Source organism: Hirundo rustica, chromosome 12 (genome assembly GCF_015227805.2).
Source record: "Hirundo rustica isolate bHirRus1 chromosome 12, bHirRus1.pri.v3, whole genome shotgun sequence".
Classification (NCBI taxonomy): domain Eukaryota; kingdom Metazoa; phylum Chordata; class Aves; order Passeriformes; family Hirundinidae; genus Hirundo; species Hirundo rustica.
Window position 1 is genome coordinate 11,554,879 of NC_053461.1, and position 19,155 is coordinate 11,574,033.

A 19,155-nucleotide genomic window follows, 5' to 3' on the forward strand; every position below is an offset into this window, starting at 1 on the left:
GGACAGGGAGAGGGTGCTTTCCCTGGCTCTGGGAGGGGATCCCACAGACCCTGCTAAGCCCCTGAAAATACACACTAGGAAACCTGAGACTCCCACCTGGCCCTGGCCCAGGACCAGCCTGCCAGCTTTCCTCTTCTGAACTCTTAAAATAATCCCTGTCTCCCTGAAGTGCCAAAATTGTTTGTAACAGCCCGACTCCAAGAGCTGCTGAAGGGAATGAGAAGGAAAGGGGTGAGGGCACAGCAGAGGTATGGCCACCCTGCAGCTCTCCAGCTCTCTTGAAAGGAGTAAAGTGCTGAAGATCACACCACCCGTGTCCTACTGCCTCCATCCCCTCATGCCAGGATCTGCTGTGCTCCAGGGCCATGGAGGAGCAGGTGCAGCAGGAGATGCCATCAGCCCAGCGCACAGGTCAGTCCTTGGGCATGAGGTTCTAGAGATGAGATCACGTCAGGCTTTTCCCAGGCTAGAGGAGGCCACTGGGACCTGTCAGGCTGCCCTCAGCTGCTCGTTCAGTCAAAGAGCATTTAGAGACGTCACTAATATCTCTTGGCAATGGTTTTCTACAGGAGACCTCCACCCCATGCAGGAGGGTGAAGTGCTCAACACGCGATACCAGGTGCTGCACAAGCTGGGATGCGGCGCCTTTGCCACGGTCTGGCTGTGCCAGGACATGAGGTGAGTGGCTGAGTGCTGTTCAGGGGGGTGGAAAGGGGTGGCTCCTCTTGCAGGAATAGCAGAGCATGGGAGCATGCCAGGCATCCCTGAGCACAGGGAAAACCTGACAGGAAGATCAGTGGGGTGCAACGAGCAGAGCTGGTCCCCAGAAATCAAAGAATGTAAATGAGGTGGGAATCAGCCCTTGTTCTGCATTTTCTGTTCTTGTTTGGACCCTGCAGTATCTGTGTTCTTTCTCCAGTCCCTTGCTGGTCCCTGGGGCAGCTGTGCTGCCAGATGCCAGCGGGAGGGATGCCCACGGGCCTGGCATGCTGAGGCTGCAGAAGGGCAGCACCTTCCCTGGGGAGCCCAGGGCTCACTGACTGGGAGAAAGGGAAGTGCTGCTCGTGAGGGCCACTGACGTGCGTTGGCTGACAACTGTGGTTCATTTCCCAGGAGGAAGAAACAGGTAGCTGTGAAGGTTCTGAAAAGCCGGGAGGGCTTTGCTGAGACTGCCCAGGATGAGGTTGCTCTCCTCCGCTGTGTAAGTACATTCTGTGGGTCTGTGCTTTGCTCCAGCAGATGACCGCTGAGTTCAGATTTGAGTGTCAGCCTCATCACCCCCTCTGCCTCCAGGTCTCAGTCCAAGGAGCTAGGTGGGGAATAGGGAAAAAAAAATGAAAGCTGGGGAATTCATAGGAATCACCCTGGTTCAGCACTGGCCTCCGAAACAGGTATCTTCTCCTTCCTCCATCATACTGGGACATGTTGGCTGTGCCCCACTTGCCTTATAGGACCATTTCTTTTATCTGAGACTGTAATCCAGCAAAAAGGAGGAATCTGCAGATTGATAAGGCAGATAATCAACAGAAGAATGTGGTAATGTTCTTAAGCAGGAGATGTGAGCATGTCTACTGTACCTGTGTCATTCACAGAGGAACGTCACTCAGAGGACATTGGTGTATCACAATACTGATACTGAAGTGAAAGGAAATATCTGCAATAGAAAAAAAAAAAAAAAAAAGGTACCAAAATACAATAAACATCTGAAGTCAGAAAGCTTCTTCTGGCCTCTGCTAATGGCGGTGGTAATTAGGTGTCTGTATCTGGGTTCAAGCAAGTTTTCTTCGAAGTTGGCTTGAACTGCTAGTTCTAGAAAGCTTGTGGTTACAATTCTTCAAGTTTGCTCAAATACAAAGTTACATCAGCTTCAGATGAGTAAAAGCTATTAAATTCTTCATTTTAAATTACACTGTGGCCTTTCTCTAACAGGTTTGAGAAAGGTTTAGTTAACACCTGTAAATCTGTAGGCCTTATCTAAAGGGAGATGAGCCAGATGCAGTGATGCAAGAGGAAGTACCAAGTGGCACTAATGTAATGTAATCATAGGGCTGCTTTTCTACACATCAGCACAACCCTCTGTAGAGAGCCTTACCCCGATTTATTATTAATTCTGAGGGACATGCCTGCCCATTCAGCAGCACACAGCTGATTCCCAAGGTTGTTCCCAACAGCACTGGGGGCTTAGTGCCTTCAGAGCTGCCAGGAGAGATGATCTGGTCTCTGCTTCCAGGACTGCTCACTTCTCTTGTGCCAGAACGAACCTTCTGGCACTGGTACAGGTGGATCTGATATCTGCAAAGTGAGCCAACCCAAACCCCTGGCAGTTGTGGCTGTGAAGAGAGAAAAAACCAGCACGAATTGCTGCACCAGGATAAGTGCTCTGGGAGAGCAAGCTCCTGGTGCTCCTTGTCACACAGGTGTGTGGTGCTGGGGGTGCTATAGCACCTGTGCCTGGAGGTTCACTCAACACAGTACCTGGGCCAACAGCAAATGTCCAGGTGGGTGTAAGGACAAGCTGAGCACAGAGTGCTGTTCCCACTGAATGCTCCCCTGGCCTGTTGCAGTTTCCAGCAGCAGATTTCTCAGGCCAAGGATCATGCTTGTGTGGGCAGGAATTCTCAGTGGATTTACCTTGAACCCTTGCAAGCCCCTGTGAGATTCAGTATCCACAGCTCCCTGTAAAAAGAAATGTCCTCAATAACCCATGTGCTGTGTGAAGAATCATCATTGCTTTGTTTTTGGACCTACTACATGTTGGGTTTGAAGACCCCTGGCTCTAGTACAAAAGATATGTTCACCCCTTCCACCACCCCTCTGTATCCTATAGATCACCGCAGTACCTGCTCACAGCCAACCCTTTTCCAGCACAAAGAAACCCCCTTCACTGGGTTCTTCCACATTGGAAACTGCTCTCTACCCTGATAAGAAAATAGCATTCAAGTGGCCAAAGACAGCCCCATCTCTGCCTCTCTGCAACCCCTCGAAGGAAATTGCTGAAGGGATGGTGTGAGGAAAAGGAAATAACAGCCATTGATGCTGGAAGCAGGGAGCTGTCTTCTTGGGGGAACCTCCTTCCAGCACAAGCAGGAGCATTTTCTGGGTCTGCCTGGAGAGAATAAGCAGCAGGAGATGTGCTAGATACTATCAGCAGGATTGGTGTGAGTTGTTTTGACACTGTGATGTTCCCACCTGGTCAACAGCAAGACAAAATATACAGCAACTTATTCCTGGTTTTTCTGATGTTGTTTTCATGGGATTTATCATGAAGTGGCAACTCCCAGAAGAGAAAGTCTGTCAGACAGGAAAAAACAGATGGAAGGTGTCCTTGTGCATATATATGTCTCTAATTGCAGCTTTCTTGGAATTGTCCCCTCCAGGTAAGCTGCATGAAGAAGAAGGATCTGGCAGGAGAAAACATCATCTGTTTGTTAGACGACTTCAGAATGATTGGAGAGGATGGTTTCCATATCCTTCTGTGGAGAGGGTTTTCTGGGCCAGCAAAGCCTGGGCTTGCCTTGGAGAGCCACAGGATGGTGTAAACCTGAGTGTTGTGCTGCCATGAGAAGGATGAGCAGGGCTGGAGCTGGAGCAGGGCACATGGGCGTGGCTGGAGGGGAGAGGCTGAATTAGGAGGGATTAGCTTTGATGAAAGGCAGAAGGTTGGTGGTAACACCTTTGCCGGTTAGTGAATCCCTAACTCTTTCCCACATGCATGCCTGGTATTTGAGCTGCTGGGTCCTTCCATTCGATGTCTGATGGGAAACTATACAGCCCAGGGACTACCCTTGCCTTTCGTAAAAAAGTCTTTACAGCAGGTGAGAATTTAGCTGCCATCATGCAAGAGGACCAAAGGGCTGTTGGCTGCGGGACATGCCACTGTTTTCCTCCCAAGGGGAAGGGTTTGAGTGTTACTGCCTAAGCCTGCAGCCTCCTCAGGTTTGGGAGGGAGTCGGGGCCACGAAGTGCCAACAGCCTGCAGATCTGCACCAGGGAGTCAGGGCTGCCACTTCTGTTCCCATCAGCTCAGTAATCATTGGGTTCTCTGCTGCTTGTAGAAGTAGCAGGGGACAAACAGCCTGCCATAGTTCTACTTCTTGTGGGCAAAACATCCTGCTGCCCTGAGAAGTCCCCTCTGGCAGTAACGCCAGACTGCTGGCATTTGCCTTGGCATCCAGCTGTGGGTTGCACTGTCAGCTCCAGCAGCTTTCTACCACTGAAGGCTGCTTAAGATCTCCCTCCCATCTTTACATGAATTTCTAAATTGTTGATTTGGCCATCTAGTTCTCTTTCCATGTTGAGGTCTCCCCATTGAGAGACGACTTTTCCTTCATCCCCTGTAAGGATGTGTTGTGCCTGTTTAAAAGATGGTGAAAACTGAGTTTCTTCAAGGCTGGCTCTGCTTAAGGAATGGGAAAATCTGAGTGAGGCCTCAGAATAGTTAAAATTACTTTTTGCCTCTAGTGCTGAGACTTATCAAAAGTCTGCATGTTTGCCAAGACGAAGATTTGCTACCCTGATTCCTGTGCCCTTCTAGGGACACTAAGAAAGAAAATTGCTTTCTCCTTCATCCGATTCTGTTGTAGCGTCTCTTTTCTCTAAAGAGGCTTCCACTAACACCTGAGTAAGTTACAAAAAAATCTAGTGGCATTACCTCTGTGCTCCATTTCACACTCAGGCTTTTGCTTGATACATTACCTGCTTTAACTGTAAAATCTCAGATCTGTTTTCACCCTCCAGATCAGCACTGGGGCAGTATTTACTTCTGATTCATTCCAGTTTAGTTATTTAAATCTTTCTCCACGTTTCACAGTTACCATTTAAGGCTGATATTTCCCTGGGGCTGGTGTTCATCCCAGAATAGAATTTGATAATACAGAGAATATTTACCAGTCCTTTATGACTGACCACAGTATTAAAAAACAAACCTAAATCTCGCCCTAGTCTTTTCTCTGTTATTGATTTCTGATAGTGACTGTTCATCTCTGGTAGGTGTTGTTTATCTCTCCCCTGTGACAGGCCAGTCTCTCCTTGCTGCATCACAAGCTGTTCTTTCCCTACATGGCTCCCCTGCAGGGCCCCAAAGTTCTCTCTCTGCACTCACTCATGGTCTCTCCCCCTCCTGGGTTATTCTGTGTCTTCTTCTTCTTTCCTCTTATGACGGAACACCCTCCCATGACATGTCACTGTCATTCAAATGGAAGTTGGGGGCTGGTTATAATCAGTGGGAAGGCACAGAGGTCCCAGGACACAACAGCCATACCAAGAATGTTTTTTCAGGAGAAAGTTCAGCTTTGTAATCATAATGCCTCCTCATAGCCCCATCCTCTTCCCACCTCCCTGGACTTGCCCATCTGTGCTGATATCGGTGGATTGTCACGCTGCCTTTTGCTGTGTGTCACCCCAAACAGCCCTTTCCTCACTGGGTTGTCCAGGCCTGCACTTGTTCCTGGGGCTCTGCTGCTGTGTGGGGTGATGAAACCCTTGTGCCTGCTCCCAAAGACCACCACAACAGGAAACCATTTACTGCCAATAGTTACCATCAATCCCTGACTTGCACTCCTGTTGTGCCTCCCCGCTCTGGCAGCTGCTGGGGACCCTCTCAGGGCTGGTGTGACAGTGCTGCCTCATTGCCCAGGTGCTGGCAGGGCTGCACTTCCTGCACAAGTGCTGCCGCATCATCCACGCGGACATCAAACCGGAGAACATCCTGCTGTATGGATGCAGCAAAAGGCTCCAAAGGTTTCTCGTGGACACACTCGACTGCGACCAGGGAACAGAAGTGAGGCTAGAAGGAGCAGGTGAGCACTCCAGGGCTTTATTAACAAGAAAACCGACTTAGGTGTTTATTGTCGGGAGAGAAATGATAGGCAGCAGGTATAGATACCTTAGGAAAGGTTCACATCTCCTGCAACAGCCAGTACAAAACATCATAGCCAGCTTATGCTGCTGAAAGGCCTCTCCTTTCTCTGCTTAACACAAACCAGGCTGGGCTCAAGGCACCTACAGAAATGGGGTCCCGCAGGTGGGTTTGTGTGAAGGACAACTACAGGTCACAGATACCTTTTAACAGCCACACCATGTCCTCGGAGCTCACTCGCAGGGCTTTAGGTACAGGACAGTTCCACACGTCTGATGTTTTCAGCTACTGAAAGGTTTACATACAAAATGGCTTGATTAGAAAGATGTATGACACTCCTACTCTTTATTTCCCTCACTTCTGAGGTTTGTGGGAGACTTGTATGTGCTGCTAATCTTCAAGGCCTTCTGAGACATAATTTATTTGCACAAAATGGTGTGAATATTGAATAAGATGTAGAGCTGGAGAGTTTCTCGACAGATTATCTCATCTCCCAGCAGTGAGACCTTTCATATATCCTTGCACTGTGTTCTGTGAGCATTTCTCCCATAACAGTGTTGTTTTGCCTCTCAAACTCTGGGGCAATCAGGGAATGCTAAATTAGTGACCAAGTCTTTTGCTCAGAGCAGAAAAGCACAATATTAAGCACAGGCTGACAGCTCACTGTAAGGCACTAAACCAGGAATTACCTTTTTCTGGGATCATTTGGAAGCATAGCCTTCATATTGCTTGCCAAGCAGACTGTACCCAGGGTCTGTGACAGCCAGGGTTGCTGAAGGCTGAGGAGAAACTACAGATGTTTTGGTTCTGACTGCTGCTCTCCCCTGAGCCCACAGTAATTTAACCTTGGTGACAGAGGAACCTTGCAGCAGGGCAGGAGCATATGGTCACACTGTTCCACTCCAAGCTACTGTTCTCCCAAACATTCTCTTACGATTTTAGTAGATACCAGGTCTTCTTTTGTGTTCCTTCAAAAAAACAGGAGGGCATTTGATTTATTATAAAAAATATTTTGGACCTTTTAGGCCAAGAAACTTTAAGGGAAGATAGACATGCCTCTCCTGTGGTAAGTGCTGTGTACTTGCTGGTTCAGAAAGACCTGATTTTTTTTCTCTTTTCCATCTAGAAGGTGATCTTGGTAATCAGTTGGAAGAATCCGATTTGATGAGCATAGAGGTGAAAATTGCAGATCTAGGAAGCGCATGCTGGACAGTGAGTCTGCTCCGGGTCTCAATCCCATGACAATATGGGTTGCTGTGTGCTTCTTTCCATCCCATGCTGTGCGTTTGTCTGTCCCTTTACAGCTGAAAAGCTATTTCAGAGATGCTGATATTTGGGGGGTGTTATGTTTGGCACTCTCAGCTCCAAGCTGTGCACGGTCTTCCTGAGACACTGTCAGCTTTGGATGTTTCTCCAGCTTGAAGTTAGTGCCTACAATTAGAAATTTAAAACTATGTTTGGTGTGAAATGGTGGGAGGTAGACTCCCACTGGTGTCAGCAGGAAGGTGCTGGCCATGCCCTGTGCTGGGCTGAGAACATGGCATTCATTTGTGTCCCCAATGTCCTGTCGCTGCACAAGAAGCTTGTGACCACCAGCATTGCTGCGACTGGTTTAGGGACACCAGCCATAGCAGGTTTGTTTCTGTTTTAGTACAAGCCTTTTTCCAAGGAGATACAGACCCAGCCATACCGTGCCCTGGAAGTGCTTCTTGGATTAGACTACGGCACTCCTGCGGATATCTGGAGTACAGCCTGCCTGGTAAGACAGGGGACAACACTGTGTGTGTAGGGAAGCTGACAGGCATTAGCTGGCCCGGGCAGCACGTCCCTAGCATCCGCCTATTTATGTACAGAAAGCTTCCTTTCTGAGAAGGCAAAAGGGGCTGTTGGCACTCATTCGCTTTAGGGCAAAAGTCTGCTGCTGGTACAACCCCCTCCTAATTTAGTTTAAACTCTAAAGCAATTCACACTCCATCTAGATTAGCTCAGAGACTTGCCTGCATCAGGCAGATACTGCTTTTCACCCTGTCAGAGGTAAAGGTGTTGTTTAACTGTGGTAGAGATCAAGCCAATGTGAGTATTTCCACATTTTAGGATCAGTTTTGTGTGATAAAGAGGGCAACTGGTACTATCAGTTAGTGGGCAAGGAAAACTCCAAGACAATTAGTGAATTAACAGTGCTACTCCCTTTCTAGGCATTTGAAATGGCAACTGGGGAGTGTCTATTTGATCCTCAACCTGGGAAATACTTCTCCAGAGATGATGGTACGACTCCATGAGTTTTATTCATTTCACTGACTGAAGTGTTACAGTCTGTATCTAAATTTTTTCTCCCCTCCCTCCCTCTAGATCATGTTGCTCGTATTATTGAACTTTTGGGAAGAATTCCTCCTCAGATTGTTTTCTCATGGAACAAGTCAACAAAATTTTTCAGCAGGCCAGGTAAGAACTGGCATAAGGAAGTTTATGTTAAAAATCACTGCAGATCTCTGACACACTCCTACTCAGCTCATGCTGAACTCCCCCAAAAGTTACTCACACAATGCAGGCTACAAGCAGGGATGGAACACTAATGGAAATTTCATAAAGAACAGTAATACTCCCTGCCCTGCCTATCTTTGCAATCTGTGAGCATTCCAGGGATGAATGCAAAATCCTGAAAAATGGTCATAGCAAACACCCAAAGGGAAAGTATTTCCATTCTTTCTCCTTTGAATTTGGATAAAATGGAAATACAGACAGGAAACAGTTCCATGCCAGGAAGGCCAAAGAGTGCGTAACAGGCTGGTTTTCACTTGCTCACTGGCAGAGAACAATGATGACCAGGAATGGGGCACTCATATCCTTCCAATGTGGCTGCTATATTTAGTCTTCTGACCCAACTGTAACATCTCTCCTGTTTTATTCTCCCCAGTTCCTTTCCCTTTGATTCATGAGTCTTGAAACCCTTCTTTGACCACAAGGCATCACATGACTCCACCCTTCTGCAATTTGGCCTATCATCCTCTGCTTTCATGCTTACCAGGCTACCCACAGTTCATTCAGTGCTTAGTACTGAATGCTGGAATGTAACAAGCACCTCCCTACACATCCACATCCTCTGCTCACACTTGTCTCCTATGGTGCTTAACAGAAATGAGTCAAAACTAGTTCTACACTCACGCTCCCTGTGAACCAACCTGGCCTGACCACACTTGCCTAACTGGAATCACTGTATTTACACCATGCACTCCTCAGGACGAGGGTTGGTTCCTGCTCAGTCGTACACTCTGCTGGGCCCCACAGAGCTGGCTGGCACAGAAATTCAACAAAAGTGTCTCGAGAGACGTGACACCGAAATAGCATGATGCATCCGGGTCCCGGTGGGCAGGTACAGGGTACAAGCAGCAATGGCTCTGGCATGGTTATTATAGGAACACTTTGGGCACTCTTGGCACATTCTCAGCAAAGGAAAGTACTCAGGAAGAGGGAGAGTCCGAACACTAGCTTGGAAAAGTGGTGTCTGAGAAGCACGCGACAGCCAAGCCTGCAAGGAGGAGCACAGGTGGAGCTTACAGAGATAATTCCGAGAAGGCGGCAAAGCTCTTTCAGGATGCTTTGGGTTAATTCTAAAGCGAGGCGCGGCAGCCTCAGCACTGCAGGTGTGATTGAGGCGCTGTGCCACGCTGTTTCTGCCAGGCGCTCTCCTGCGGCTCTCCCGGCTCTTCCCCCGTAGCCTCCCCAGCATCCTGGCAGACCGGCACGGCTGGACACAGCGGGAAGCGGCCGCCTTCGCCGCCTTCCTTCTGCCCGCGCTGCACTACGCGCCCGAGCGCCGCGCCAGCGCCGCGCAGAGCCTGCGGCACGCTTGGATCGCCGCACCGTGACCCGACCCGGCTGCCCCGCCTGGCGGCTCCGCGGGACCCGCCGCAGCGACCGCACCGCCCTCCCGCGGGGGCGGCGGGGCCGGCCGCCCGCTCGCAATCCCCGTGCCAAGCGACCCCGTCGCGGGGCAGCGGCCGCGCAGCCTCCGGCGTCGTGATCCCGCGGCTCCCTCCGCGTCCGGGTTCCACTTCCTTCCTCCCGCGCCCCTGCAGCGCCTGCGGACCGCACGCATCGCTCACTGCGAGCAGAGGCGGGCACCGGAACCGGGCGGAGCCCCTCGGCCGAGCGCGGGCACCGAGTGCCGCAGGGCCCCTCCTGCCCGGCTCGGCCGCCCCTCCTACCGCGGAGGGGGCGTCCCCGCGCCTCGCTGCCCCGCGGCCTTTGTTCGGGGCTCCAGAGACGGGGACCGGCCAGCTGCGGGAGCGTCGGCCCCGCCGGCCCGGCCCGAGGAGGGGCGGTCTCATCTCGGCCCCGGACGGTCCCGCCGGGACCCCGTGAGGAGACCCCCGGCCCAGCCCCCCTCCCCCTCAAACCCGCGCGCGCGGACGTGCCGCGCGGCAGGCCCCGCGCGCCCTCCGCCGCGCAGGCGCCCTGGGCCCCCTCCGCCCAGGCCTCCCGGCCGCCCCCCGCACCGCCCCTTCGTTCTGCCACGTGTCCCGACGCGGGAGTCGCCCCGCGCCGAGCGATCGCGCCCCGCCGGCCCCGCCCCTCGGCACGTAGCGCGGCTCGCCCGGCGGGCGCTGCCGCAGCCCGCCCGCCCCGCTCCGCGTCGACGCTGCCGGCGGCCGCCTCCCTCCTCTCCGCGCCGAGTGGCGGGGCCGCGCGCCAATGGAGCGCCGCGATCGTGGGGCGCGCGGCGGGGCGGGCGCGTGGAGCCCAATGAGGCGGCGGCGAGGGCGGGGCCGAGAGGCGAGGTCGCCAATGGCGAAGGCGGGGGGCGGGGCCGTGGGGGCGGTGGGCTCCCCGGCGGGGCGGGACGCGGCGGCGTGACAGCCAACGGGGAGCGGGGTGGGCGTGCCCGGGGCGCCCCTGGCGCCGGCGCCGGGGATCCCCGTGTACCCAGTGCCGTTTCCGCCCGGCCCGGGGAGAAGCCGCCGCCGCCGCCGGGGGAGGGGCCGCCGCCGCCGCGGCCGAGCGCTCGCTCTCGCCGGCTGCCCGGGACACGCCGTGGCGCCGAGCCGGGCCTGGTGCCGCGCAGGGGCCCGGGGAACGGGCCGGCCAGGTAGGCGCGGGCAGGCGGGAACCGGCCGTACCTGGCGGCGGTAGGGAACGCCGGGGCGGGCGGCTGGGCGGACGGCCGCGGGAGGCTCCCGGCGCGGCCCGCGGTTTGACGCTGCGCTCTGCGCTGCCTTGGCAGCCCGGTCGGCAGCGTCCCGCCGTGCCCCCGGAGGCCCGGCCCGAGCTGACCCGGTCCGGCGCGATGTGCGAGCATCATGGCGGGCCCGGCGGTGCGCGGGCTCGGGACGCTGGTGGCCGGTGCAGTGCCAGGGCCGGAGTTGGGGCTGGAGCGGCCGCGGGTCTTTGCCGGGGAAGCCCCGCTGCAGCCCGGCCTTCTCCGCGCCCCCCGTGTCCCCGCATTGTCCCGAGGGGCCGCGGGGGTCGTTGTCCGGCTCGGGGCAGTCTCCGGGCCATGGCTGCCCGCCCCGAACCGCCGGCCCCCTCCAGGCCTCGGGGGAGGCGGTGTTTGACCTGCATTTTCTGCTTTCTCATGGTGCCCGTGCGGCGCCTTCCTCCGTAAGCCCCGCTCCCGGCGCCGGTGGCTGCAGCGCGGATCCTCCCGCATTTCCTCGCCCGTCACCGCGGCCGCCGCCGCCGCAGGGGGGGGTTCCCCGCCGCGCTGCCCGCCCCCCGGCCCCGCTCCGACCCCCGGCGGCTCCGGCAAGGTCACCGTCGACCGGCGGCTCGTCCTTGGATGCCGGTGACCGGAGTTCACCGCCGGGCCGGGTGGGGAAGCGGCGCCGGGCAGCGTCTCGCCGTCCCGGGGGAGAGAGAGAGGCGAGGCCGCGTGTGGCCCTGTGGAAGCGGGGAAATGGGTGTAACAGCGAGGAGGGGTTCGCAGCCCCTTCCTGGCCGTGTCCTCGGGTTCCTCTGACACCAGCTGAGATCCTGGGTGTGCTGTTGGGGAGTAAGAGGGTGTTCTGCGGGGCTGGAGAGGTCACGGGGTGCTGCAGGGCTCCTGTGGCTGCTGCGGGCTCGGGCCATGATGTAATGAGAACGCTGGGGGTACGGCGGGGACGAATCCCTCTCCTTGGGTGAGGGAAGAACTTGATGTTGATGTCTGATGGTGTACTGGTACGTTATGGATTTCAGGCAGTTGCCCCCACCCTGACTGGGTGTTGCTGCCAGAATCTAAATCGAAAAAAGGAATTTCTTATTTTTTTCAATAATCGGAGATTCCTCTTTTCACTTGTATAGGAAATACTAGGATTTCTTTTTTTCTGCTTCTTGTGGTTGACCCAGGAAGTCATCTTGCTGCCAGCATTCAGGGTTGGTTTTGTTGTTTTTTTTTTGCTGTAGAGGTGCAGGGAGGAGGGTGTTGCTGTGCTCTGGATCCTGTGGGTAAGCGTTGAAGGCAGTGACAGCAGCTGCTGTTGGCTCTGGAGCTCTGGTTGCTATGAGAGAAGCTTCACTAGACTTGGCTGCTATCTCCAGGGAAGGACAGCAGAGCAGCCTCCATTAGTGTGGTGATAGAGGGATGCCTGGCTCATGTTGAGCAAAAGACTTTACTTTTTGGGCTGTTTCCACAGGCCTAAAGCAGGAGCCGGGGTGTGTTTTGGTCCTATGGGACAAAAATGTCCAAGATGGGTTTCATCACTGTTCTTGAGTTAATATAATTGCATTAAAGTGTGGGTTGGAAGCCCCAAGTTACCCTTTCCACATATTTTGGTCTGTGTGAAAAGTAGGGCAGCAAGAATTGATATGATCTTCCTGTGAAGTGAAGGCTGCAGTTGTGTCTTTTTTGAACTCCAGTCTCCTTCCCAGCCAGTAACAGAGCCAGATGCTTTTCTTATTGTTTGTATGTCTCCTTCCTCCCCTTCCAGCGCCTGGGCCCCACTTGCCTTATTGACTGGAATTTCTGCTGTGTGCAGTGGGTGTGTGCAGCAGACACCAGCCTGCTAGTGCTGAGGAGGGATTTTCCATTCACAGACCAGGGAACTGTCAAAATAAAGTCCCGACTCAACTTTGGGACTGGAAACAAAGTGGGGAGAGGAGTTTCCCTCTGTTGCAGAGTACAATTTATTCTCTGAGCTTCTTATTTGCTTGTATGTCAAAATGTGCAGGAAATGTTGCTCTGCTGTGGAATAGGGAGGTAAAACTCCTGTGGATAAATGGGAAAGATTCCTCCCTTTTGGCTGACTCAAATGCTTGAAGGAACAGTTTGCAGGAGGCCATTTTTGACGTGACTCTGTATTGTGGAATCTGCCAGCTCCCATCCACACTCTGTCTGCCTGACTGCAATAGCTTCCTTTTTTTTTTTTTTTTTTTAAAGGAAGAATGAGTGCCTTTCTTATCTGCTTAACTAACCATTTGGCACTGGCCCCTGTCTGTATGGTGTTGTGCTGTAGAGTTGGAGCTATCAGCATATTCCAGTTCGTTTGTTAGAGATGAAACTGTTAGTTGAGGTATGCAGCATGTGAATGCATTAGCGTTAGAAAACGCTGCCATCTTTGTAAACTAACACCTATCATGGGGAGCCCCTTGCTCTGGCCTGAGTTACCCGACTCAGAATTACTACGAGCTCAAAGCAAAAAATTCCAGGACCAGAATAATGTGAGAGAGATTAAAATATGCCCGTAAATCCGCTTGACTGGCAGCAATCATGTGGTAGATGCCAAACTGTTAGTAGCTTTTATTTGAGGATCTGTAGCACCCAAACTGCCTCCCAAGGTGGGGTCAGCAACTTTTAACCCCCCCCAAAGCACATCAGTCTCTGAGGATGGGGGTGTCATCTGCTGCCTAATCTGGAGTGACATGACACCGGTACTGAACTCTGAATTTTGTGGGTATGAAAACTGCTCCTTGTTTTAATGAAATACAGAAAGTGATCTTCGTGGCCCCTTAGTCTTTGTTTACAGTCTCTCTGTAGGTTGTTTACTGTCTCTCTGTAGGTTATAATGGGGAATTGGTCCATTGCCTCACATTCTGTTGGATAACTGGCACTGCTTTGACAAGGCCCTGGCTCTTCATTTTACTGTCAAATCCCAAGTGACCTGAAAGTAATATTCCTTAGCTAATGTTGTCTGATACTTCCCTACTGCAAGGTGGGGTGATGAAATCCCATGTACATTTAAATTTTGAGCCTCAGTTACTGTGAGATTTTTAAACTAATAGGTCAAAGTTGAAAAAAACACAGGAAAGGGATGGCAATGAACTGGAATTCCAGACTATGCAAAAGTTATGCTCTTTTTTTTTCTGGAGGGAGAAAACCCAACCAGGAATCATTGTTTTAAATTTTCCAAATGTTCCTTGAAGTAAAAAAAACCAAAACATTTTTAATTCAGAGTTCCAGGTGCAAAGTGTGAAAGGGAGATCTACACATGTGATGTCCCATATATGTAATTTATTCACCTGTCCAGTCTATGCTTTCTCCCATTTTGGATGATCAGACTTTTACAAACTTGTGTTGAATGATGTGATGAGATAAAATGTTTCTATCTATTCTGGCCATATTAAAACAAACATAATGACTGTTCAGAGGTTTGAAAATTCAAAAATCATTGTTCTCATGACATTATTGCCGTATTACAAAAGCACATTTGTGTTTTTACTCTGGTGCCGCTTGTGTGTGTAATTCTGAATTTTTGCCAGTGAAATGCTGTGTTGTGTGCAGTGTATGAGAAAGATTGCAATAGGCAAAGTGTTCTTTATGCGTACAAGATGTAGTAGCAGTGCTTGAGTTGAAATGTTTAACATGCTTAAGTGTACAGATGCATGTGAGCTGTTAAGTCTCAGTTGCCCCTATAAAACTTAAGCTGCTATTTGATTTTAAAATAAAAATTTTGTTGTGTTTTACTTGTCTATTTAGTTGTTGTTTTTTTTTCCCCTTCCAAATTAAAAGAAAAATTGCTATGGATATTACAGCTGTTACAGATTCTACAGCCAGTCTTTGGCTCCCGTGACTGACTTGTGGGAATTTAGTGCACAGTAAGTTTGCACTTGCATTGTCAGGGACGGGATTGTGTAAATCTGGCTTAACCTAAACCTTTTGCTTATTTTGATCATGGAAAAAGCCCCAGACCATAATGCAGCAAGAGTTCAGTATTATAAAACTGGGAGCTGAGATTTTTTCCCCACTTTTTCCTTTTAATTCCTTATTGAAATTGCTTGGGGGGGACCATGATTAGGGTGTTTTACTTTTTTTTTTCCCCCACGGGATTTGCTGTTTTGGTGGCAATTTTCCAGTATTCCTGTGGCAAATCAGCCGAGCTGCAGCCCCTGTCCCTGCTGAGCAGGGAGAATGTGCAGTGCTCCAGGCCTCCCCGCTGAGCTCACGCAGGGGTGGGACTTGCTAAGCTGCTGAAATCGCAGCTAATGCCCACTGAGCATGCTGAGGAACAGTTTTTCAACTGCTCCTAGTTTATTTTTTTTTTTTCTATAATTAGCAAAGATGCTCTTTGTCGTGAAGGATGATCTACAGGACAAATCAGGAGGTTCTGGTTCATCGTCCCCCTTGCCCCCACCCGAGCCAGTGGTGAAGTAGTATTTTCCTGTAATAAAAATAGCTAAAGGGATTTTTCCCTCTCTTCAACTGATGAGTCTGAACTTGAAGAGCTGTAGCCCAAAGAAAAAGAAAATCTTCAGCAAATAATAGTCTCAATTCTAGTTTTTGTTGCCACAGCTCCTATAGGACCATCAATATAGGAGCTCCCATTTCATTTAAATTGTAAATCTGCATCATTCTGATCCTTAAATCTAATTTAAATGCTGAAACAAGTAGAAGAAACAAACTATATTTAAAATAATATACTTGAGAAAGAAAGTATTTCTTGGTGAGTTTTATATTCCTTCTGCCAAACATGCACAAACCCCCATTATTTTAATGAGCAATATGGGAAATATTCAGCAAAGTGTACTGATGTACTCAGACTTAAAGGTGGAAAAATGTGGGAGGATTTGTCAGCAGTTGAGTGGCAAGCTTTTACTGGAGCAGGAGAAGTAATTTCTTTTGTGGTGAGGAATCTAATAGTCCCACATTCACCAAACATTAAGAAAAAAGGGATGGAGAGAGAGGAACGTAGAAGAGTGGCATTGAGAAATGGTCAGGAATTTGACTTTTAGAGTGAAGTTCAGAAATGATCTGTTGTTTATGCTAAAGTGTAATCCTTATAAACTTGATAACGTAGACAGGTCTTGCATTCCTCCCTGAGGGTCACGGAAGGGCTAAGTTTAGCAAAGAGGAGGTATCCCAAACACTCAGATCTATCTAGTTTTCAAGGCAGCAAATTTTTCTGTTTTCATCCTGTTCTAAACAAGCCTAGTTTGTTGGGGTTTTTTTTCCACTTACAAGCAGCCTTTTGAGGCAGAATGTGAGTTAGCTTTAAAACCAAAATGCCCTAAAATATTTCAAAGTAATTTCATAGTAGAAAGGTCACAGTGCTTTTGATGTGTTCATATTTAGAGCATGATTACAATTGCAATCATACACATTGACAAGAAAATATTGTCTGGATTTGGTAGCTGCTCATTTAGTGACTCAGGCCTATTCCTGTTGTCCTCACAAAACTCATACCAGGGTTTTCTTCTGCAGCCTTGCTGATTTACAGGATAAAATGTTTTCAGTGACTGTGCCAGCACTGGAAAAGCATTTGAAGTTCTTTCTGATACTTTCTTTCTTTCTTGACTTTAAAGCAAGAAATTTGAAATGCAACTTGTTTTTGGGAAGGCCTGTGTGACCCTGCCACCAAACTTTTTAACAGAACATGCCTGCTGCTACTGATTCAGTAAAGGGGAAAAAAAAAAAAAAAAAAAAAAAAAAAAGAGGCTGCAGCTTGGAGTTTTAGTTTGTTGGCATCAGATTATGTGGCCTCTTGGTTTTGCATGACTTTGAATCATGAAAATAAGCGGCAGAGAATTTTTGAGGATTATGTTGATGGTCATCATATTTGGATAAGGAAGCCCACATAAGACAGTATTGCTAACACTGCAGGACAGAAAGTTGTTTCTTGCTTCTGAGAGCAGAATATGGGAGGTGCAGACGTTATAGCTGGTGGAAGAATGGGACTAGGAAGACTGAAACTTCTCATCACAGCTCCAGGTAGCGCAGAAGATGGGAACAGAGGCATATTTTTCAGTGTGGTCGTGTTTCCCAGGGCTGCCTCTGCCCAAATTCCTTCTTTCTGGGAATGCTTTAAGTCAGATTTTAGGACTGGAACTCCTACAGGATGCTGGTGTGGAAACTGCTGCCAAGGAGCAGTTCTCAACTGTTTTTATGGGAGAGAGTGAGGAGGTGAGAACGTATCCTTGCTTGCAGGCAGGAAGGAGTACACTGGGAAAAGTTTGAGAACCAGTGATTTGGGAAACTGAAGTGCCCTGCGGGTTCAACATGGAGCCCTTAAAATAGCATGCCTCAACCTGAGCTGCACTATCAATTTATAGATACCTGGAAGAGTACACAATCCTTTTGCATTTGTGTGGCCTTTAACTAAAGACATTAAAACATTATTTGCTGTGTTTCAGTGGCACTGAATTGAAATAACTTACAATGTTACGAGAATGCTTTCAGTAATGCGGCTGTAGATTAACTTTCGCTACAGCAAAGATCTAGAAGCTTCCTGTAGAAATGCATCTAAAGTGAACCTTTGAAGAAAAGATGGCTGCTTGATTGAGTTAAGTAGGCTCTGTTTGACTGTAGAGGAGGCTGGCTTGCTGGTTCAGAGTTCTTTTGTGCTTTTATGAGCTTAAGGATGTTGGGGTTCAAGATGGCTTGGAAGTTAAGAGGGAACAAAGATAGTTGCAGGGTGAAAGTCAGGTTCTGAGCTTTTCACAAACTCGCTTTGTTGTGCAGTTCTTCTGACTTCCACCTCAGGGTTTGCTTGTATATGGAAATTTGTGTGTTAAACTGGAATGGGTGTTTGTGACGCACAGTATATTTGCTGTACAGCTTTGTGCAGGTTTTTGGTGCACAATAGTGTTCGATGGAAGTTCAGGCTTACAGCCCTATTCTTCCCAGTGTCATTTTTGCCTCTGTTCTGGCCCATGCCTGCCCCAGTAGTGAACTATTCAGGAAGACTACCATTCAGAAAACAAGTGCATTTCATTTTTGAAAGGGAGAGTTTTCTTCTGCCTTCTGCCTGAACTGCTTGACTGTAGGGTCAGGTTAGCACCAGTGCAGGGAGGGCTGGGGAGGCTGCACTGAAGTCGTGCCAGCTGAAGTCAGCTTGAAACTATTGCAGAACTGCACCCTGCGAGTGAGGTTACTCCGGGTGAAGTTACACGAGACAGCTGAGCATATCCAACTGCTCTGCTGCTGAATGGGGGAAGTTTTGTTCCCCCTTGCTCTCTCACCCAACGGGGAGTTCTGCCTTTTTTGTTTGCCAGCTCTGGTTCCTGCTGGATTCCTTTTCTGAACTCCTCCAGCTTGCTAACCCAGCAGAAAGCTGTGTTGGGGTTATTTTATGTTTTGAGTTTTACTGGATTATTTTTTTTTGCCAAGATAGTGCACTAAACTGGCTCACTGAGACATTTGTCAGGCATCCAGAGCCCTCACAAAATAAATAGGAGAGAGCATATGGGTGGAAGTGCAGAGGATGTGGTGGGGACCGGAGAAGGGGAACAGGGTCTCTGCCTTTCGGTGCCACACCCAGTGCGGCCAGCTCAGGCTGTCCCCTGTAACTTCACACTCCTCTGAAAGGAGAGTGAGCCACCATCCACACTGCATGCTGACAAACCTGTGCCAGTCTGTGAGTTTGTGCCCTTGATCACTGTGTGTGGAATGGTTTATTTGGACAAACCCTTAGTTCCCTGCTTGAAAATTTGTGATGTAGTCTTGCCTTCATCTGTTTTTGTTTGTTTGAGAAGCTGGTCAGATGTGAGTTTTAATGTAGCCTTGATCGGTGATGGTGAAATGTTACAGCCTAAGCTTGGTGCTTAACAGCAAAATCTTATAGGTATACTTTTGTAGAAAGTCAATACAGCTAAAAGCTGGAGTGATGGCTCATTTTGGAAGATGGCAAAAAGTTAGTTAGTATAAAAATATTACTAATCTCTGTAAGTAAATGCACCACACAATATTTCTTACTTTTTTTTTAACTTGGTAATTAGAAAGTCTTTGTTTTGTATTTACTTGCCAGTTGTTATGGGTAATGAAATACCAAGGTGTGCAGAAAATTATGAATTACTGAAGATACACTGTCAAATGTATAAAAAAGATCATGGAATGAATTCCATATAATTTCACTGAAAATATATATAGTATGACTGGAGCAACACAAAAA

The 19,155-nt window shown here is 49.6% G+C and overlaps 2 protein-coding genes across 2 annotated transcripts in view; both read left to right on the plus strand.

Annotated features, from left to right (window-relative positions):
- Positions 1-365: 365 nt before the first annotated feature.
- On the plus strand, positions 366-9,723 carry LOC120758058 (SRSF protein kinase 3-like). Its single transcript, XM_040075840.1, has 11 exons — positions 366-411; positions 570-678; positions 1,114-1,201; positions 3,378-3,465; positions 3,709-3,815; positions 5,636-5,798; positions 6,984-7,069; positions 7,509-7,616; positions 8,053-8,122; positions 8,207-8,299; positions 9,536-9,723. The coding sequence occupies exons 1-11, from the start codon at positions 366-368 to the stop codon at positions 9,721-9,723; spliced, it is 1,146 nt and encodes a 381-aa protein (XP_039931774.1).
- A 1,155-nt stretch (positions 9,724-10,878) lies between these two features.
- The window catches only part of SETD5 (SET domain containing 5), a 65,680-nt gene continuing 57,403 nt past the window's right edge, over positions 10,879-19,155 (plus strand). The window contains exon 1 of the mRNA XM_040075838.2: positions 10,879-10,943. The gene's annotated coding sequence lies outside the window, so the exon portion shown is untranslated. The remainder of the gene's footprint in view (positions 10,944-19,155) is intronic.